This window comes from Zalophus californianus, chromosome 12 (assembly GCF_009762305.2).
Source record: "Zalophus californianus isolate mZalCal1 chromosome 12, mZalCal1.pri.v2, whole genome shotgun sequence".
NCBI classification, from domain to species: Eukaryota; Metazoa; Chordata; class Mammalia; order Carnivora; family Otariidae; genus Zalophus; species Zalophus californianus.
The window spans coordinates 91252709-91275551 of NC_045606.1; the positions used below are offsets into that span (position 1 = coordinate 91252709).

Here is a 22843-nt window from a genome sequence, read left to right on the forward strand (position 1 = left end):
ACTCATCAACTTGCCCCAAAGCCAGGTCCTCCTTTGGCCTCGCTTCGGCAGACTCCATTCTCCAGATCCCTGACCCATTGGAATCATCAGACGTGTCCCTTTTCCTGGTTTAATCAATCAACCAATCACCAAATCTTCCTGCTTGTCCCTTTCAAATCCCTCTTCTTCTTGCTGCCATCCCCGAGCCTCGCTGTCGTCTTCTGTCTCTTTCCCTTCCGTTTATCCTACACTCCAGACAGTGAAATCCTTTGATAAAATAAAACAAAGAGGACTGCTCCAGTCATGCTACCCTCCTACTCAAAGGCTTCTTATTACCTAAAGAGTGAAATCAAAACTCTTCAGTCTTGTAATCAAGACTTCTTTCCAATATTGACTTAGACTCCTTTCACACCTTCATCCCCAGTACTTCTGCATGGAAACCAGCCGACTCCACACCAGACATCTTACCCAGGTATGAACCATTCCCCAGGCTCACCCTCCAGGAACCCTCTGGTGGTTCCAAAGTCTAACAGCACTTACCAACTGCACACTCAGTGGGACCTAGCACCCGCCAAATGACTGCTCATCAATGCTCCTAACAACACCATGAGGTCAGTATCAACTACCCATCAAGCCCCACTTGACTAATGAGGAAATGAAGGTCCAGAGAGGTTAAGTAACTTCCCCTACGTCACACAGCAAGTGGAGGAGTTCCTTACTCTGTTGGTATATATCTTTATGTGATCATGATCTCCTTAAGAACAAGGACTGTGGTGTTTTGTTTTGTTTTTAACATGGGCCCCAGCACCTGACACAACACCTGGCATAGAGTATTTTTTGCTTGTTCATGATGATGATAATGAAAGCTAACCCCTTACACTTCTCCCCTTACCTCCTACCCACACAGGGCCTTCTACTCCTATCTGGAAAAGACTTTTGTCATTTCAGAAGGCTGAAGAAACTGTAGAAACAGTCAGAAGTGGCCTTGTAGAAGTTTGACTCCTTCGTGATGACAGGATGACCCCGTTTAGTTCAGATCCCGGCATCAGGACACCTCCCCGATAGCTCCGCAGGCTCGTCCACACTGCACTGAAATGTTTCTAAAATGCAAACTGGATCATGTCACTCTGGCATGAGAATAAAATCAGACCCCTGACACCACTAGAAGTCCTTCAGGACCACGCTACAGCCTCTCCCTAATCTTCCTCCCATTCTTTAAACTGGCTGCACCCTCTCTCCAGCCACTGGCCTTCAGGTGGGCCTGCACCACACGCCCCTCCCCACCACCAGTCACCTGCTCACTGACCCCTTCCATGGTTCAGCTCAGGCGTCACTTCCTCCAGGAAGCAACCCCATCCTTCCCATTCTGAGTGACAAGCTCTTCTTAAGTGCCCTGTTAGGTCATTACTGGACTATCACATGGGGACCTTCAAATCCTGCCTCCTGGCTCCAGGACCGTGGTCAAGTCACTTCTCCCTTCTGTGCCTCAGTTTCCTCATTGTACAAGGGGGATAAAGATAGGCCCTACCTCCTAGTCCAATCCCACCTCAAGGCCTTTCTTTCAGACCCTCCGGCCTGAAAGCTCCCCCTCCTACCCCGCCGCCCGCTCCTGTTCCAAGCCACCTGCTCAGAGGGGCCTTCTCCAGTCACAGCCCTAGAATGGTATCAAAAGACCTAAAATTCCAAGCGCTGCCTTGACACCTTTGAGTCTCACAGGGCCCCAAAGGCCAAACCGTGAGTTCCTCTGCCCTCACCAGATTTGCGCCCACCAAGCAGGAAAGGCTCCCCACCCAGCTAGCTCCCCCATGGGCCAGACCACCCTGCCTAGTCTTCCGCCTCCCTGCCACCCCAGAAGTGTATTCAAACGAGCTCCTCTCGTCCTCCCATGGAAACCAGGGCCCCTTCCTCTTGTGGGAGGCTGCGCCCATAGCCCCGGTTGGCTCATTCTGCCCCCAAGTGCGAGCCCCAAGTACCACCTCCATGTGGCCCCGTGCGGCCCCGTGTGTGTGTCCTTTTCCCCCGGGCTCTGAGCATATGTGACTAACCAACTGCTGTCTGTCTCATGTGTCCGCGGGCAGCTGTTGTGTGTCTGGCCGTCTGGTACTGTTCCTTTCTTCACCAGTAGGGTGACTAGGTGATCAGGACAAAGGCTCCCTCCTCACCCCATCCCCCCCCCATCCCTCACTTTACTGCCTGCTCACCACCATTGTTGCCTGAAATCACATTAGTGATGGACATGCTTACTATATGTCTTCCTTTCTAGAAAGTCTGTCGGGAGCGGGGCTTTGCTCTGTCCGCATAGCCCCAGATCTGTTCCTGGGGCCCAGTGGCCATCTGGAGAGGTGAAGGACGAAGGCTGTGACCTTAACTAGGGTACAGAGTGCTGAGCACAGCTGTGGGCACACAGTGAGCACAGGTGTCTGGTTATTTGTCTTTCCAGCCAGGCTGTGACCTCCGTGAGGGAAAGGACGGACCTACAGTCACACTGACTGTGGTATCTACCATCACAACCAGCAGAGTGATTGGTACAGCAGCGCTCAACATGCACTTGCTGAAGATCAAAGAAATGTTGAATATTTGCCAGAAAAGGCGTTTCTAATAGGTGCCCGGCCCTGGATTAAGAACTGAAGATATGAAGATGAGGGAGACAGTCCTTGGGAAGTTCATGTGACGTGGGAGGCTGACAGAGGCGCCTGACAGAGGCACTGCTGAGGCTGGAGGTGAGGCACCCGTCCCCTCCCCAGCTCCATCTGCCACTCACCATGCCTTGCTCCAATGCCCTCTTGATGCGCCCAGTGTCTGCCACCGGGAACCAGATCTCGGCGATGGCACACTGCTGCGTGACATCAATGTTGCACATGTTCAGGATGTGGTAAATGGCCTTCATCTTCTGCACTTTAATGGCCCAGGAATGCCAGTTGGCAGCGGCTTCTTGCAGGAGGCGCTGACGGTGAGACTCTGTTTGTGTGATGACCTGGATGGGGAACAGCACACAGAGAAACAAGGAACACTCATGCAGGGCTCTGGCAATGTGGCAAAATGGAAGTCCGTCAGCCATCATGGCTTCTCCGGCTCTGGGCTCCCTCCTCTGGCCTGCAGCCCTTACCCGCCATCAACCCTCATGAGCAGTTTATCTTCCCTTGTAGAGGTTAAAACCCTTGGGCAAAGATTGTATCTTCCCTTTCTTCTAAATTCCTTAGAGTACTATTGTCATGGATTGAACTGTGTCCCCAAAAAAAGATATGTTGAAGTCTTAACCCCTGGTAACCATGAATGTGACCTTATTTGGAAACACGGTCTTTGCCGATGTAATTAACATGAGGTCATGCTGGAGTAGGGTGGGCCCTAACCAATATGACTGGTGTCCTTATGAGAAATTTGGACAGGGCGCCTGGGTGGCTCAGTTGGTTGAGCGACTGCCTTCGGCTCGGGTCATGATCCTGGAGTCCCGGGATCGAGTCCCGCGTCAGGCTCCCTGCTCGGCGAGGGGTCTGCTTCTCTCTCTGACCCTCTTCCCTCTCATGCTCTCTACCATTCTCTCTCTCTCTCAATAAATAAATAAAAATCTTTAAATAAAAAAAAAAAGAAATTTGGACATCTAGGTGCTCCTGGGTGGCTCAGCCAGTTGAGCGTCCAACTCTTGGTCTCAGCTCCGGTCTTGAACTCAGGGTGTGAGTTGGACCCCCATATTGGGCTCCATGCCCAGCGTGGAGCCTACTTTAAAAAAAAAAAAAAAAGGTAGAAATTTGGACAACTAGAGACGTAGGGAAGAATGTCTTGTGTGATTTAGGCAGAGACTGGAGTGAAATATCTACAAACCAAGGAACACCAAGGACTGCCGACAACCACCAGACGCTAGGGAGATGTCTTACTCTATTCAGGCCACGATCACACAACACCATGCTGGGTGGCTTAAACAACAAAAATTAATTGTTCACAGTTCTGGAAGCTGGAAGTCTGAGATCAGTGTCTACCATCATGGTTAGGTAAGGATTTTCTTTTGGGTTGCCCACTTCAAATTCTATCCTCACATGGTAGAAGGGGCAAGCAAGCTCTCTGGGGCCTCTTTTATAAGGGCACTAATCTCATTCAGGAGAGCTCCACCCTCATGACCTAATCACTTCCCAAAGGCCCCACCTCTGAATACCATCACCTCGGACATGAGGTTTTCAACATATGAGTTTGGGGGTGGGGGTGACACACATTAGGACCATAGCAGAACAGGTGAGGAAGGATCCCTTCCTAGAGCCTTCAGAGGAAGCGTGGCTCTGCTGATCCCTGGATTTCAGACTTCAAGCCTCCAGAACTGTGAGAAAATAAATTTCTGTGTTTTAAGCCCCGCCCTGCCCCAGTTTATGGTCATTTGTTATAGCAGCCCTGGGAAAGGAATACATCTATCAAAATGCTTTACATATATAATGTCTTCAATAAATGACCAGTGAATTAATGAAGGAGGGAATGGACAATTTTGCCCACAGAGAATTTATTTAATGGGATTCGTTTTTGTTCAGGGTTACCAGAGTATACCCGTCTCAGCAACCTTCACCAGTGGCTCCCCAGGTCAGACTAAATAGGAACATAAGTTTGGAATAACTTCTTTTCCTCATGAAGCTTTCATAAAATGTAGTATGGAATGTTTGGGGAAAGAAGTTCAAGGGCAATTGCGTCAGGGAACCACAATCTCCTTGACAAGTGACAAGGAAGGAACAGAGGGACTTAAAGAAATTAAGCACAGATTTTTCTGGGAAGGCAAAGATGTCTGTTATTCTAAGCGTTTCGTAACACAAACGCACTCACATACCACATTTCTAAAGATACTCCCTGAGGATCCAGAATTGTGCTAACAACGGATTCAGCAGCCATGAAAATTTTAAATTTAATTAAAATTAATTAAAAATAAAAACTCAGGGGGCATCTGGGTGGCCCAGTCAGTTAAACATCCGACTCTTGATTTTGGCTCAGGTCATGATCTCAGGGTTGTGAGATCGAGCCCTGCATCAGGCTCTGCACTGGGCATGGAGCCTGCTTAAGATTTTCTTTCTCCCTCTCCCTTTGCCCCTGCCCACCTCTAAAAAAAAAATTAAAAATAAAATAAAATAAAAATTCAGTTCCTCAGTTGCACTAGCCATGTTTCAAGGGCTCTGTGGTTACGTGCGGCTCATGGCCACAGCATGGCGCTCGCAGGTTAGATAACACGCCCACAGAAAATTCTACAGGACAGGGCTCATCTGGAAGAAGCAATGTGATGCAGGCCCAGCTGCTTTTAGTGGATTCCTTTCAAAGCTTATTGAAGCAAGTGTTCCAATCATATGAGTGTCGAGTGCCACCCTGGATGACAACTCACTTTACAAGAGGCTATGAATTTGGGGTGTGTCACATGGTGAAACTAGACTCACCTGCTGTTTTTACGGAAGTAACTGGTCTGCTCAAACAACTGCGTGAGTCAATGGAAAAAGAATCAGTCAGACTGCTTGTTCAACCTAACTGGCTAGTTAGTTGTATCCCAGATGTGGCCCAGGCCGGGCTCACAATAAAGGGCTCCTTCTATCCGACTGGGCTGGCCACCCAAAAGCTGACTGGGGCTCAAGCCAGGCACAGCCGTACTGATACTCAGAATCACCACCTCCAGCTTACTGGACACCGTGTTCTTATCATGAAACCTTCCGTCATGATCGTTGGGAGAGCGCAGTTAACATTCCAGCTGGCCCGAAAGCGAGGGCACTGGGTCACAGGACTTAAATGGAAATGGCAAAAGTAGCCCCTCGGCAGGCCCCAGTCAGGTCACGCGCCTCAACTCCTCACTCACGGTGATTAAATCTTCCAGCTTCACATTGACGTCGGCCAGCATCTCTCTGCGCTCCGCCACAGGCTCTGGGCAGGGGTAGATGGTGGCTCGAAACCTGTGTTTCAGACATTCCAAAGGTCACAGCGGGTTACCACGGAAAAGCCTGCCAAAACGTCCCCTTCTGCCAAAGCCATCACTTGCTGACTTTGGTTAGATGACCACCGTTTTCTAGAATAACTGTCTCGGGGCGCCTGGGTGGCTCAGTCGTTAAGCGTCTGCCTTCGGCTCAGGTCATGATCCCGGGGTCCTGGGATCAAGCCCCGCATCGGGCTCCCTGCTCGGCGGGAAGCCTGCTTCTCCCTCTCCCGCTCCCCCTGCTTGTGTTCCCTCTCTCGCTCTGTCTCTCTCTGTCAAATAGATAAATAAAATCTAAAAAAAAAAAAAACAGAATAACTGTCTCTTTGGCAGTCGGAAAATGAGTCCCAGTTCTAAGGGTTCTTGATGCATCGCTCGGCACTATTTAAATTCAAGCTATGATTCTATTCAATGAATGAGCTTCACTCAAACCAAAGAACCTGTGAGCTTTTAGGTAAATAAGACCACAGCTCGACTTGTCTCTTCTCCCTAGAATCGACTAATGTAATAACATCTTTCTCTACTGAATAATTTCTGCTGGAGTAAATCGATTCTGTAAAATCAGAAACAGCTCAGCATGAGGTGTGCCTGCTTCTTAGCGGCTGATAAAGGGTGTGAGAAGGAACACAGACATGGGTATGATGCCTCCTTTCCGTTACCTTGACATTTGCTTACTCAAGTCCTCTCTGCTCCTATTCCCACAGCTCTTAAAGATAAGTCGCATTTTTAACACTATCTAGTCAAATGCAGGAAGGTTGTTCTAAAATCCTAAGGGACCTCAAAGAAACCTCCAGTCAAGAGTACTTTGTCTCACACACCTCTTCACCTAATCGTGACCCAAATCACTGATGAAAGAGCCATGAACAGCCTCTTACCCTTCACAGATCTTCTTGATTTTCTGTCTGAGTTGCTCTCCTTGATAAAATATGATGAATATGTTCTTTTTAATTTCTTCTTTCTGGAAAATCACAACAGTAAAAACTATATATTTTTATATATATACAAAACTCTATGTTACATAATATATTATCCATAATATAAATAATTTATATAATAATACATATAATATATATAATTTTATATATATAATTTTTTTCTTTTTGGTTATAATGTAATTTTTAGATTGAAAAAAATTTTTTTAATTATAACTGGTGGGGTGCCTGGCTGGCTCACTTGGTAGAGCATGTGACTCTTGACCTCAGGTTACGAGTTCAAGCCCCACGTTGGATAGAGAGATTACTTAAAAACAAAATCTTAAAAAAAAAATTACAGCTGGAAAATTTCAGCTTCACCCAGTTGATCTAAGTTCGTAATTCTTTATGGTTGAGGGCAAGGCCACTGAGAGAGGCCAAGGCAGCCTTAAAGCAATAACCCTAATAGTGGTTATACTAACCAGACCACAGCTGAGCCTGTATTCAGCTCTAATGCTATACTTAAGAGGTGGGCTCATAAACAAGAAACCATGCAAAAGAGAGGAACCAGGTTATTATAAGGCTTGAAATGAAAGTAGCAGACCTAGCTCACCAGAGTTAACTCACATACAATGTTTACATTTCAAGGGTGAGTGGGTGTTTGATGTTTAACAAAGGTAAAGCCATGTCTAATTTTTGACTCACTGTATGTCCATAGGAACACTGATTAAAATGCAATTCTCAAGTCCAAGTTTGACAATTCACAAGAAAGAATATATATTTCACAAGCATATATGAAAGCGCTCAAAGAAATGTGCTGTTTTACTCTTACTTAATTTGGGGCAGAGGGGGGTAAAGGCAAAATAATGAAATCCATCTTTGGAAAAGTTATAACCAATCCAGTACACTCACCATATGCCACTCAGGGCTCTGGAATCAGGTATGGCCCCACTGAAAAGCCCTTTGTCAGGAGCCACCAAGTGTCATGAAAATGCCCACCCCCTTTAAGCCAGTAATCCTATTTCCTTGAATTTATATCAAGGAAGTAATTCAAAAGGAAAGAACAATGACATACATAAAGATGGTCATCATAGTGTCTGTATTCTGGAGAAAAACTGGAAACAAAGTCCATAAGTAGATAGATAATGTCATATCAACTCACTGGAAATCTTCCACATCAATTGAAAAGAAGATAAAAATGAATCGTCATTTTGGCAACTGCTCATGGGAGCCGGGGAGGGCTATTTAGGATTTGGGGTGGCTACCTGCTTTACATTATCTCCAAAGGCTCCTTTGTCCAAGGACCCCTGGTCCTTTTCTGAATCTCTCAGGTCCTCTTGTCCCTGGATCCACCAGAACCAGGAATCTACTCTGATCTCATGTCATCTGCTCAGTGACCTTCGATATCAACAGGTGAACGTCATCTTTTCCCAGATGCCTACTTTATACTCTATCACCATAACTATTACATGTCAAAACATGGTTGTGGAAAGTGATGATTCAACATCAATTTTTAAAAATAATATCTATAAGGGACACATACTGATATAGGGGGAAATTGTATTCTCCAAGATCAAGAGAAGACCAAAAAAAAAAAAAAAAAAGATTCCATGTTTATTACTACAACCCGCTTGTGGCTTATGGACGAGAGAAAAAGAGCACAAGAGAAAAAATAAGCTTTCTTCCTATTTTAAATCTCACTTAACTCTGAAATTATTTTCCATAAAATAAAACCTCAAATTAATTTTTTTTCACCTCTACTTTGGAAAAGATTAGGACACTTAGAAATAGGCCCAACTTGGAATTAAAAAGTAAGCGGCTTGAAATGCTGACTGGATGGGCAGAGAAGGCCAACATTGCAGAATTAATAGCAGTAAGTGCGGGGTACTCAGTGAAGAGTCCTCTCAAAATCCTTGTTGGAAGCGCTCGGTCCACTGACTCCGAGCATCAGCAAGCATCAACATAGCTGGTCAAAAAGGCAGAACTGGGGGGGCGCCTGGGTGGCTCAGTCATTAAGCGTTTGCCGTCGGCTCAGGTCATGGTCCCGGGGTCCCGGGATCGAGCCCTGCATCAGGCTCCCTGCTCGGCAGGAAGCCTGCTTCTCCCTCTCCCACTCCCCCGCTTGTGTTCCCTCTCTCACTGTGTCTCTCTCTGTCAAATAAATCAATAAAATCTTAAAAAAAAAAAAATGCAGAATCGGAGGCCCTGCCCCCGTCCCACTGCTTTAGAATCCACATTTTAACAAGATGCCCAGATCATTCCCGCTCTGGTGCCCACTGAAACTTGGGGCTCACTGACCCAAGCCCAGTTCTTAGCTCCTGGTGAGGAAGACCCAGCTGCTGCCTCGCGAGGCAGGAGCACTGCTAAGTCTCCAGGACCCGGTATAGCTGGGTCTTGGAAGCATGAATAGTTGTGGGGTGTTAACAATCAGTCCTTGAATTGACCTTTTGTAGGATTTTTTTTTTTTTTTTAACAAAGGCGGGGAGAGAAAAGCCAGGAGAAAGAAAGGCAGTGGCTATTAACTTCACAGAATTGAAGACCCACAGCTTCAGAGAACCGCCCCCCCCACCCCGCCCCCTGCAAGGGCCCCAGGAAACTGAGGACAGAGTTCCCCACAGCCCACGACACCCACCGTGACAGGATCCTCCAGAGTCGTGTCCACCTCGCTGAACTTCAGGTAGATGTTCCCTCGGCACACTCGCCACAGCAGCCTCTCAAAGGAAGCCATCCGCTCCCTGTTGATCACCCCAGCCGTGAACCTGGCAGTCAGATGGGGAGAAGTTGCTGAGGCCCAGGGAGCGGGGTGCAGGGAGAAGGTCCCATAGGACCTGAGGACGTGCCAGCACGAGATGGAGGCCTACTTCCCTCTGAGCACGAGGAGGATTCACTAGCTGTCAGGGGTCCGAGGCCACTCAGCAGCCCAACCCCTACTTGCCCCAAGTCCCTTTTGGCCTCCTGTTTCCTCTGATGTATTGAGACTTCCTTAGTCACCCCAATACTACATAGTCACTTACTTGCAATTAGAAATATGATAGCCCGTCCATTACGGCATCGTAGCTAAAGAAAGAAGGAACTGTTCAACTGCTCAACAATGGGCTCTATGCATTTTTCTAAATACTGTGCTAGAAGTGAAACAGACATACTCATTTACATTTATCTCTGCTTTTAAAATCATCCCTGTGTCTAGATAATTTCCAATTGAAACTTTTTCTATTAACTTTAAAATGGTTGCTTTCATTGGTCTTTCACTTTAAATGTGCGCTGAGCCTTTATTACCTCCTGATCAAATGTTTTCAATGCATACACATCAATTTTACTTGGACACTGAATGAAATCCCACTGTTTTGAATCACCGTGCATTTTAATACCACATCACTCCTTCTTGTGGATGATGTGATCATATGACTACCTCATTGCTAACTGCACTTCAAACAGCAAATTTCAAATCTATTTTATTGCCAAAGCAGTATTTCCAAGATAAGGAAGCAGGAAACAGTTGAGAACAGGCATCTAAACAATTCTGGCCACATCCTCCCCCTGTAGGAACAACATAAACATTGTATTCTTCAGGCTCCCAGAATGCTAGTTTCACCATTAACAAGAAGGTAACACTACCTCCCACTCCACCAACCTGAAGAGGTTACTCTTGGGTTTAATACAGTGTGGAGGTCTATATTCATGTGAAATAGCCCTCATTCCAGTGTCTGGTTCATTCATCCATTCATTCACTCACTCACTCAGACCCTCTGGGAAATCTATCACATTCCAGGCACTGAACTGTGGACCAGAAACCCATCTACATGTAATTTTCAGAGCACAGTTACACTAACCCCAGTTTTCCAGTCACACAGGCAGGTGTCGCTCTTAACTCCAGGAGACCCGAAGTGTCTTCCATAAAGAAATCATCAGCGAGGTTGGTTTCCGTCTGAAAGTCAAAGAACTACTGCTTTCTCTTAAACGTATTTAGGCAACCTTCAAAGCTCCCTCGACCTCAAAGGTTTGTCTATTTTTAACAAAACTTTAATTTTCCACAAATAGTTAAGAGAATTCAAAAAGTCGAGTGCTCCTTGCCAGATCAAAAACTTCCCCCAGGGTGCCTGGGTGGCTCAGTTGGTTAAGCGACTGCCTTCGGCTCAGGTCATGATCCTGGAGTCCCAGAATCGAGTCCCACATGGGGCTCCCTGCTCAGCAGGGAGTCTGCTTCTCCCTCTGACCTTCTTCCCTCTCGAGCTCTCTCTCATTCTCTCTCTCTCAAATAAATAAATAAAATCTTAAAAAAAAAAAAAAACTTCCCCCAGTCTTTTACTACCGAAATCCCAAATCTGCCCAAACTCACTGTTGTGCTTTGTTCCCACTTCCATCTGTGTGTTTAGGGCACATACTTTCCAAACAGCATCATGATATGCTTGTGTTTAGTTCAAATTGGCACCGTTTCCCCCCGAATACCCTCCCCCCTCACTAATGACCTCGGCATGGGGCAGAAACAAGCATGATTTATGCATATTCCAAACCAGCCAGTTTTCAAAAATGGAAACTTGAGGATCTGGGGGAAAGGTCCCTTTAATAAAGAGTCCCCAGATAACAACCTCAAAGAAATCTTGGGTTTTCTTCAGCAGATGTTTGAGTTCAGTCAGTTCTAGGAAGCTTTTCTTCAAAGCCTGCTGGTTCTGGTTGGCTTCCTGTAATTCTCCTTCCAGTTTTTCTAGAAGAGTCTATGAAGAATGGAAAAAGAAGGGAAAGTAGGCAGACAGTGCTGTGATATTTACTGTACATTAATACACTACAAATAACTACAAATAACTAAATATCAAAGAAGAATTCAGTGTATCATAATGTAGCCAGAAGTTGAGTGGCATGTTCAGTCCAACTCAAAATGACTGTAGAGCTATAAACTAGATCCATTTTCATCAAATAGGATCAGAAAACACTCTGCAGGGATGGAAATTAGCTTCCTGAAGAAGCCAAGGCATTTCAACAAATTGCATGTCTCTCCCCCATTTAAAACACGAGAAAAGGGAAGCTGGAGTGAATTTACATGTTGAGAATTCCTTCTGCCCCAAACATACTGCAATGATGAACTAGAACAAGAGGAATCGCTAGTTCTGGGTTGGAATCTGGAGAACCAGGTATAAACAAGTAAAAAAGGCTATATGGGGAACTGTGAGCACAACACGCAAGAAGACAAAACAAAGAAAAAACAATCTTCCTTCCAAAATGAGCATACAAAATGAGTAAGTCTCAAGAAGAAATCTAATGATAAGAAAAATCAGGGGCGCCTGGGTGGCTCAGTCGTTAAGCGTCTGCCTTCAGCTCAGGTCATGATCCCAGGGTCCTGGGATCGAGCCCCGCATCAGGCTCCCTGCTCGGCAGGAAGCCTGCTTCTCCCTCCCCCACTCCCCCTGCTTGTGTTCCCTCTCTCGCTGTGTCTCTCTCTGTCAAATAAATCAATAAAATCTTTTTTAAAATTTAAAAAAAAAGAAAAAGAAAATCACCAACAAAATCAACAATCAGAACACAAATTCACATTGAGTGAAATTATTTTTATGGAAAAAGAGTTTAAGGCTTCTTTTAGAATGCTCAAAGAGATAAGTGAAGGGATTGCTTACACACACACACACACACACACACACACACACACACACACACACACCAAAAAATTATTAAACCAACGTGTCCTAAAATGAAAGAAAAGGTAAATATAAAATGGGAACAATTAAGAAATCTTGGAAATGTAAAATATAGGTATTGAAATTCAAAATCTAATAGGTGAAGATCAGCTCTTTATTGGACACAATTCATGAATGCACTACTAAGATTTGGTATAGAATGAAAGCTCATTTCTCATTTACCCAAATGTCCACCCACAGTAGAATGGATAAAGCTCCTAAAGTATGGTACATGCAATAAAAGAAACACTACCCATCAGTGAAAACAAATTAATTTCAAAAACATGAAACAATACGGTGTCTTAAAAAAATAAAATGACGTAAGAAAACAGCAAGTTGCAAAAGAAGAAACATGATTCCATTTATATAAAGCTAAAATGGGCAAAGCTATTTAAAAGAGTAAATGCTATTTAAAAGAGTAAATATGTGATAAAACTATGCTATTTAAAAGAGTAAATATGTGATAAAACAATGAAGAAACGAGGAAAAGAAAAATACAAAATTCAGGACAGGATTATCTCAAGGGAGGAGGGGAAGGACGGGGGGCACACAGAAGGCTTTTAGGAGCATCACTGTGGTCATCTTTTATGTCACACAGGGCGATGGTACTTGGTGTTTGCTATATCATTATTCTTTCTACCTTACACATATTTTCTAAAAATTCTACTGTATCAATTCAGTATTTAACAAAAACAATTGCTAGTAAATCAGCAACCATAATATCTGAAAACGGATTAAGATCACCTATTAAAAAACAGAGATTATCGGGCGCCTGGGTGGCTCAGTCGTTAAGCGTCTGCCTTCAGCTCAGGTCATGATCCCAGCGTCCTGGGATCCAGCCCCGCATCAGGCTCCCTGCTCGGCAGGAAGCCTGCTTCTCCCTCTCCCACTCCCCCTGCTTGTGTTCCCTCTCTTGCTGTGTCTCTCTCTATCAAATAAATAAATAAAATCTTAAAAAAAAAAAAAAACAGAGATTATCATGCTAGATTTCTTTTAATCTACCTGAGGGACACCCTTACCAAAAGATTTTAAAAATAAACAGTAAAACAAAGATATCCATGCAAATATTAGTTACCTTCCGCCACCACCCTCAAAAGGATATTAGTATCAGACAAAATTGAATTAATAACATTTCTTATGATGGAAAATTTTACATATGTTAGATGGACAGAACTGCACCATGAACCCCACATACATATCAACCAACTTCAATTGCATCCCATGCCCTCCCCTCCCAGAGATAATCACTACCCTAAATTTTAAACACTAACTATAGTGGCACAAAGGTGGGGGGAAAAAATGAAATCCCCATTTCTTAACCATTTGCTCTATCCACTTAATGATTCTGTTAAAAATAATGCCACTTTTAAAAATATTTTGGAGAATCATGCATCATTTAAGAAACCGTTTACAAATGATAGTAAATGCAAAGAGTAGAAAATTATAATGTAGACTATGGACATGTAATTACATAAAAATATAGCTGATAAGGATAAAACCTGAAAATAGAAAAGGCAGGTTTTGCTGAGATGGTGGATTTGTGGGTAGATTTTTTTTTTTAATTAATACTTTCCCTAGGATTGTTATGAAAGCCTCTTTAGAAATTCTGCATAGCAAGAGCCCAAAGCCAATTGTGTATTCTTGCCAGAAGGATTTCCCTCCCTAGGAATGTTGGAGGAACACTCAACTCACTGCCAGATCAGTTGAATCAGTCTGTCCCCTTGACCAATGGTTAGATAGATATTGCTACTCATAAGCTCATGTTGTTCTAATTTCATCTTTATAATAAATAATATCCAGGGGTGCCTGGGTGGCTCAGTCAGTTAAGCGTCTGACTCTTGGTTTCAGCTCAGGTCATGATCTCAGGGTCGTGGGATCAAGCCCTGCATCAGGCTCCACATTCAGCACAGAGTCTGCTTAAGACTCTCCCTCTCCCTCTGCCCCCTCCCCCCCCCCCGCTCTCTCTCTCCCTCTCTAAAAAAAATAAATAAATCTTTAAAAACAACAACAAAGAATATCTAAAAGGAAAATACTGAGTAAGGACTGTTGGCACACATCTAATTGTCCCTTATCTAACTGGTTATTACTACGAATGTATGAGAGTGTAGAGTTTCAAAACCAACCAATCAGCCAATACCAAACTCATTTAGATGCATTGATTTTTTTTCTTCTTTTTTCTTTCTTTCTTCTTCTTCTGCTGCTTCTTCTTCTTCTTTTTTGGATGCATTGATTTTTTTTTTTTTAAGGTACTGTCTGAAACATACAACCAACACAACTTCTCCCAAAATATCCAGGATTTAGTATGACAGGATCCAAAATATTTTTCAGGGGAGTTGCCAGTCTCATATCTCTGTCTGAGTATCTTTATTTATACCACTAACAGCTTCAAAAATTTCAAGAATTTTAAGTTACCTTAAAAGAAAAAAACAAGCAAACCCAGCCAGAGATAAAGCTCGGGCGATGAAGCTCCCCTACCTTCCCGCCTCCTTTAGTGGGCCCTTCCTCTTCTGAGAATAAATTATCCAATTTTTTTAAAAATCAAGATCTGCAGGGCCTTCCAGGATCTGGCTCTGCCTACCTTTTGACATCCTCTCCCACCACCTCACCCCTCCCTCCTTCCTCCACTATCTCCTCTACAAGCTTCTAGAAGTCACAGCCAGGTTTTGTTTCTCTCTAAGGTACCTTGTACATGGCGGGCACTCAGTGTTCTATAAAAGGAAGTAGAGAGAAAAAGAAAGATGGAGGGCCACCAGCTATCGTGTTCTTGGCTCAACATACCTCCAACATAATCATTTCCCGTGGAAGAGGGGTCGGTGGGGGCCTCTCTGGCAACTGCGGCACAATCTCATTTTGCATCTCATCTTCCAGGAAACCTGTGGGATGAAACCCCACCAGAGATCCCAAGGTGATTGTGTTTTCTCCCCTAAGAAATGGATCCAAGCAGACAGCCGACTTTCAGCCGACTTTCAGCCGGCTCAGCTGCCTAAATTGCCCCCAGGACCTGCCACAGCATCTGGATCCCAACTCTCACTGCCCCACTTTGTCTCTAGAACACTTTGTCCCTATACAAATAGGGACATGTTTGTTATAATCCAGTCCTGCAAACCACTTACCTCCCCACCAGTTCACATTTATTTTTTTTTTAAGATTTTATTTATTTATTTGACAGAGAGAGAGAGAGAGAGCGAGAGCAGGAACACAAGCAGGGGGAGTGGGAGAGGGAGAAGCAGGCTTCCCGCTGAGCAGGGAGCCCGATGTAGGACCCGATCCTCAGGACCTGAGCCGAAAGCAGACGCCCAACCACTGAGCCACCCAGGCACCCCCCACCAGTTCACATTTAGACAGTAAGCAGAAAATTGGCTTACGGAGGATTCTCTCCAGTGACTCACACCTTCTCACTTCATTTACAAATTTCCTTTGGAAGCTGTTCACATTCCCATTTAACTAGAGTGGGGAGAAACCACAAGATACACATTGGTATCAACAGCCACCATGTATTCCCTTTGGGGTTTTTTTGTTGTTGTTGTGTTCTTTTGGTTCTGTTTTGTTTTTTGTTTTTAATGCTGGAAAATGTTGCCGGAATCATTTTAGGAATAGATATTTCCATGCACAAGACATGAGTTACAGGCAAAAAAACTTGATATCCTTACACATAATCCCCCAAATGCAAATTTGGCATCCTGCCCAATAAATGTCACTGAGGAATAGCCTCCCATCAGGTCCTAGGAACTAAGGACACAAAGAACAAGACATGACCCTTCCCTGCAGGAGCTTAGTTTTGGCCATGATCTTGGTGAGGAAGTAAAGGGGTAAGGAGTCCAATTTTCTAAATCAGACTCAAAAAAGCTTGGTAAGGAAACCACCTCTGGGAAATGATACCCCAACATCACACTCAAGACCATCTCGCCCTAGAATATCACCACAGAGAGACTATGCACCCCACGATACTTTGGCCTCAGACTGACTGACTAGGAAGCATTGATTTCTGTCCTCAGAACAAGGTTTGGTAATCTACATGCCCACTGGAGATATCTAATTCTTGGAAGATACTACTTAGGAAAGAAAGTCTAATGCCATCTAACAAGTACTGACTGTACTAGAGCTTCAAAACATTCCTATAGAGGGGATACATATGGAGGAAGGAAGAACAGGTTTGCAAGTCACTTGCTCAGTGTTATCACAAATCTTAGCCAGAACAACTAGAACCACATGGAATGCCATCTATCTCAGCTCAGGGCTCTTCTCCCCGCACTTAGTTCACTAGAAGAAGTGGTGTGAAAGAGATATCTACTCCCACCCCACCTTCCTCTGGCCTTCCAAGAATGCAGCACCTACATCTTTGAACTGAACCAATCCAAGCTCCCCAAGCTCAGCCACACAGCAATATGCAGCCTCCACCTGAAGAAACAGTTGGGACAAACACATCTCCTCACTGCGAAACACAGACGCCATCTTGACACAACCTTGGTCTGCAGGAGACAAAAGATATTGGAGAGAGTAAGGGTGTAGAAACCTTCGGATCAAAACTGGCTTTAGTTGCACTATATTAATATCCAACATGAGAAAAATCCAACAGGAATGGCTCCTAATTTTCAAAATCTAAACAAAAACAAGATAGCACTTTTCACCACCTATTGGATTGGCGCAAGATTAAAAAATACGATTACAAACTCCTGTTGTAGACAGTGTGCGAGAGCAGGCATTTTCATACACTTAGTAGTTGAAGTCTAAATTTGTACAGCTTTTTCGGAGAGCAATTTGTCAGTGTCTATCAAATTTTATATTACTCATACCCATGACCCCGGATTTCTGCTGCTCTTCATCCAGACAAACTTGGAGAGGTATGGGAAAATAGATGCAAAAGATGTTTCTGATAACATTGTATACAATTATTGTAATAAATGGATCTAACCCAGATATCCATCAACAGGAAAGTGATTAAGCTGACCTCCAGAACCCTGTGCAGTCAGCCAGAATAAAATAAATCTGTATGTCCTCTATAGGGAAAAAGGGTATTCATGTAGAATCCATTCCCATCAAAGACCCTCTGGACTGCTCTATCACTGCCAAGCCAAATTGCTTGCCCTAAAGACCAACCTTCTGGAATAACTACCACAACTCCAGAATGGGCCCCCTTTTCTCATTTCATTTTATAATGTGTACAGTAGCTATTGTTTGCCAGACCCCGGATTTATCCCTTCTCTGCTTTAAGTCTTCCATCATCTCTATTTCTTATAAAATATAAGATTTGTCCAACAAAAGGCTGCGTATCTGGCCTCTGCCATCCCCTCCAGCTCCACTTCTCTTCACATTGGTCTCCAGACACACGGAATTTCTCCCAGAGCTCCCTCCTGCCTCAGGACCTTTGTCCATGCTTTCCCCTAGATCTGGAACCTCACTCTCTTCCTCCCCCTGCCCCCCAGTAACCCACACACCCAACATAATCCTGTCATTGGAGCCTCAGTGTCAGGATCCTCTTCCTCCATAAGCCCTCCCAGACCACCACCAACACCAGGTGAACCAAGTACTCCCGGAACAGAAATCACTGGCAATTATTTGTTTAATGTCTGTGTTGCCCACTGGCCAGTAAATTCCATGAGGTTAGAACTATGTCATGTTTTCCATTCTATCACCAGTCTAGCTCAACCACAAAGCAGGTACTCAGAAGATATTTCCCAATTAATTGACTAGAGCCCAAACTTCATCCCTCCCTCCAGAATGCCTGGCCTGATGCTCCATTTTTTGCCTTTTGACACCTAGATGAATCAAAACTTTTCATACTACCCTTTCTGGTAAATAAGGCAATGTTTTCATAAAAGAGACACACGCCCACTAGCAGCAAGCAGACCAAGAACATAGATAGGGTGAAAAGCCTTCTTACCCCAGCTTTGCCCCAACAGGTCCTGGACAGGTATCTGCAGTAGGGCGAGAGCTAAGGCTCCCGCACTTCCTCAGCCCAGCCCCGCAAGCAGGTGTTTGGTCAGGGCTGGTGAGTGGCGGGCCAGGACCAGCCTGGCTTGGGGATTCCTCAGGTGGCTTCCCTGCGGCCACGAGCCCCTCCCGGTACTTCTCCTCCCTAGGTGCCTGCAGAGCCCAGAGGCAGCCCTGTTGTATCAACACTGGCCTGTGGGTGAGGACAAACTTGCCTCACCGGCCAGCCCTGCTCAAGCCCCCTCCCTCCCCCAGCCACCTGTGCCCGGGGCCACGACCTTGGGGCCCCACCAGGAAGCAGTGACTTTCTTCTCTAAGGAAAGTAACTTACCCTGCAGCGAGCAGAAGTTTTGGGAGAGGTTTCTAGAGGCCTTCGAAGGGCCCTGGAGACAACCTTCCAATGTGTCTACGAAGCACACCCAACACTCCTTGTCACTGTAAAAATGAAATCGTTCCGGAAATGAAAAAAAATATGCCCACCATCCTAACAAGAGCTATCTTCAAAAACACTTTACTTCCAAAACAGAATACACCAATGAATAGTCGGTAGCCAAAAGTCAGCTTCTGATGTGACCCAGGTAAAAAGAGACAGGGCCAGACATGAGGATTTACCCTTTCACTGATTATTACTGTCTTGCATTTATTTGGTGGGGAGGCTAAGGGCCCGAGGAGTGAAGCGGTTACAGCCATGTCTCCTGGTTCAGGGGCTGGTTACTCTGCAGAGACCACCTGCGTGCCCATTAATGAGCTTGGCAGAGCAGCTTTCCCTGCGGGGGTAGATCCCTGCATGCACCCACCTGGGGTGCCTGGACGATGTACCCTAGAATGAAAGGGGTGCTGTTTTTTTTTTTTTTACCTTTTACTATGGAAAAATTAAAGCATCTGCAAAAGTACAGGGAACACTCTAAGGAACCTCCACAGACAGACCACTCAGCATCACCTGTTGAATTCTGCCTCATCAGTACCCTCACCTGCTTCTCCTACACACCCCAGACTGTTCTGAAGCTAATCCCACACATATTATGCCTTTCAAAATATTTCAGTATGTATCTCTAAAAAATACATAATCATATATATAATATAAATATATTATAATATACACACGTGATATATATTATATATAAATATTATATATATTATTATATATCTATTATACACACACACACACACGTGATACCATGATCACACCTAAAATTCAACAATAATTCCTTGATATCAAATATCCCATCAATGTTCGAATTTCCCAGGTTGTCTTCGATCTGTCTTTTTTAATAAACCCCTCGGGTAATTCTTGTGCATCATCAAATTAGAACTATTGCTTTTGAGAACACGGTGCAAGATCTAACTTCACCTTGGGAGGCAACAGGGTGAAGGCAGTGGGAGACGATCAGCTGAGCAGGTGCTGCTTGAACCTGGGGCGGGGGGTGGAGGGGCAGGGCCTCAACGGAAGCAGATGGCCTGTAACGAGGCCTGTAGGAAAGGTAATGCTTGGGTTTCTTAAGAAACAGAGCTTGGCTGCAGCCACCCATCCCAACATGGCAGAATCACTTGAGTCCAGACTCACCGGGGCAAAGATCTGAAGGCTGAACTCAGGAGCGACAAGGCAGAGCTGAAGGATTAGGACTGAAAACTGCAAGCAGAATGACCAACGCTGAGTCTGCCTCTCTTGCCAGGGGAACTCGAGGTGAGAGGAACCCCCGCCCCAACCGGTTCCTCCCTCTCCTGCCCCTTCCCCTGCCCACCTCTCATTCTGCTCTTCACCCCAACTGGGGGTTGCTGTGTCTCCCCGCCAGTGGATGGTGTAGACGTTCTCAAAGGTTCCGGGGCCCAGGAATCACTGAGGGGCATAGAGAGGAAAAGCACACCTTGATGGTTAAGAGCAGAGTTTAGAACCAAACTGCCTGAGCAAGGATCCCAGCTCTCATTTACCATGTGCGACCCTGGGGAAGCGATTTAACCCCAGGTTCCCAGAGTCCTTCTCTGCAAAGTATAATAGAATATTAGGTAATTATTTTGAATGTCGAAGTATAAGAGGGAGACTGTATTTCAAGGCTTGCTTTCTTTTTCTCCTAGAGCCCTAAGTGGAAGGTGCACACTCATAGGACACCTGCTGGACAATAAATTAATGCAATCTGTCAAAAAGGCAATCTGCATATCCTTGGACCCAGTAATCCCACTTTAGGAACTTCAGCCTATGAAAAAAATTTTAAGGTTGTAAACCAAAATGTAACTACAATAGTGTCTACTGCAGCATTAAGTGTAATAAGCATGTAACCATAAATGACCTGAATTCTTTCATCCATCCACCAAATATTGATTGAGAGTATACTATGTGCCTTCTCCGTTCTGGGCTCTGAGGATAGGGCAGTTAAGTAAGACAAAAGGTCCTTGCCCTCATGAAGCTGATGTCCATAGGGAAAGGGACAAACAGTAAACAAGTAATAAATTAGCAAGATATTGCAAAGTATAAAAAGAACAGTTATAGAAAGCTAGGCTTCGGAGAAAGGAAAAGAGGCTACTTTAGGTAAGCAGATAATGGCCATTGGAGCTGAGGTGTAGAGGATTAAAATGAGCCAGGCTTGCAAAAAAAGGGGGAAGGGAGTCCAGGCAGCAAGGAACAGCCAGCCAAGCAAGAGCGGTCACGTGACTTCATCCGCCTAGCTAACGTATCTCCTGAGCGCTTCCCTGCGCTGCGCATTGTTCCTATGACTGTAGAGCACATTTCATTACTTTCCGTGTGTCAATCACTTAATCTTTTCAATAACCCTATGAGGTTGGCGGTATTCTTATTCTCAAGTCACATACGAGGAAATAGAGGCACAAAAAGGCTAGGTAAGTTGCCCGAGGTCACACAGCCACTCAGGACAGGTCATCTAACACCAGAGTCCCTGTTTACAACTACGCATGGTATGCAACCTGTTCAAGAAATAGGAAGCCAGTGTGGCTGGGGCATGAGAGGGTGGGAAGAGGTATTAGAGCGCAAGCAGAGGCCGAGCCAGGGGAGTTCTGAGGGGCCAATAAGAAATTTGGATTTTATTCTAATCACACTGGGAAGCCCTTGAAAATTTTGAAGCAGGGGAATGACATTACCTACTTGATTCGCATTTTCAAAAAATTTCTTTGACTTCTGCTTCTGGAAAGATGGAGTAGAAATACTTTTTCTTCCCAGTAAGTAAAACGGAAAACCCTGAACATTATATATACAATAAATATTAGAAGGCCCTGAAAGGTAGAGAGAAGACAGACCTTCTAGGAAACTCAGGGTCTGAGAAATGACAGAGGTGACTTCTCTGGGGGTTTCTTTTGCTTATTAGATCCTAGGCTTGGTGCTGCAGAAGCCAGCAAGATATGCAGATAGAAAAAAAAAAAATCCCCCCCCCAAAACATTCCCAAATAAAGCCTGTTCTCTCTAGCCAACGGATCAGGAAAGGGGCAGCCTAGCAAGAAAGACTTTTAGATAATAATCACTCTAATCCAGCCAAACACCACAGAAAAGACTGTGATCCCATGCCCACTCATGCCCGCAAAGCCCAAGTGGAAAGCCCAGACTTCTACCCTCACCCAGATGTACCAAAGTGACACCCCCAGTATCGTGTCATAGAAGACCAAGTGCAGAGTCTGAATTCCCAGCCCTTATTATCCCTGTGATAATAAGGCCCCCCTTGTTAGCCTCGTTGGGTGGAACCTACAAATGAAGGAGGAAGATGTCCTCAAATTCCTTGCAGCAGGAACCCACTTAGGTGGCACCAACCTTGACGTCCAAATGGAACAGTACATCTACAAAAGGAAAAATGATGGCATCTACATTATAAATCTGAAAAGAACCTGGGAGAAGCTTTGATCAGAAGAGATCCGATGAGAACTTTCCCAACTGTCCATTGGTAATGAGACCACCCCCTTACTGGGGCGTGGAGGTCATGTGGAGAGCAGTAACCAGGCACTCCTCTCTTCCCAGACAGGGTCATATCAGCAGAGGTCTAGTGAATAGAAGAATAAAGTAAGAGAAACCACACTAACTGATTTCAGGACTTACCATACAGCTACAGTAGTCAAGAGTGTGGCCCTGGTGGAAGCACAGACACACAGGTGAATGCAAGGAAATAGAGAATCCTGAAATAAACCCACAACACAAGTCAGGTCAACTGATTTTTGACAAAGGTGGAAAGCATTTCAGTAGAGGAAGGATCACCTTCTCAGCAAATGGTCTAGACCAACTGGACATCCATAGGCCAAAAACAGAACCAAGACCTAAACCTCATACCCTCTACAAAAATTAACTCAAAACAGATCACAGATAAATTTAAAATGTAAAACTAGAGGCGCTTGGGTGGCTCAGTTGGTGAAGCATCCAACTCTTGATTTTTGGCTCAGGTCATGATCTCAGGGTTGTGAGATCGAGTCCAAAGCAGGCTCCTCACTCAGCGAGTCTGCTGGAG

At 44.8% G+C, this 22843-nt stretch overlaps 1 protein-coding gene across 9 annotated transcripts in view; it reads right to left on the minus strand.

The window, feature by feature from the left end:
* ATP6V0A4 (ATPase H+ transporting V0 subunit a4) overlaps nucleotides 1-22843 on the minus strand; it is an 83063-nt gene that overhangs the window by 34936 nt on the left and 25284 nt on the right. For 6 of the 9 annotated variants that reach the window (XM_027574776.1, XM_027574774.2, XM_027574775.1 and 3 more), the window contains 11 exons: nucleotides 20150-20244; nucleotides 18739-18842; nucleotides 16812-16945; nucleotides 15842-15920; nucleotides 15255-15349; nucleotides 11397-11522; nucleotides 10641-10735; nucleotides 9443-9569; nucleotides 6775-6857; nucleotides 5786-5879; nucleotides 2741-2953 (listed from right to left, as the gene is read on the minus strand). In XM_027574776.1, the coding sequence (XP_027430577.1) occupies nucleotides 2741-2953; nucleotides 5786-5879; nucleotides 6775-6857; nucleotides 9443-9569; nucleotides 10641-10735; nucleotides 11397-11522; nucleotides 15255-15349; nucleotides 15842-15920; nucleotides 16812-16928 (1029 nt within the window). In that variant the 5' untranslated portion in view covers nucleotides 16929-16945; nucleotides 18739-18842; nucleotides 20150-20244. Of the gene's footprint in view, nucleotides 1-2740; nucleotides 2954-5785; nucleotides 5880-6774; nucleotides 6858-9442; nucleotides 9570-10640; nucleotides 10736-11396; nucleotides 11523-15254; nucleotides 15350-15841; nucleotides 15921-16811; nucleotides 16946-18357; nucleotides 18561-18738; nucleotides 18843-19971; nucleotides 20038-20149; nucleotides 20245-22843 lie in introns of all 9 variants that reach the window. The other 3 variants (XM_027574773.1, XM_027574772.1, XM_027574778.1) reach the window with 3 other exon arrangements.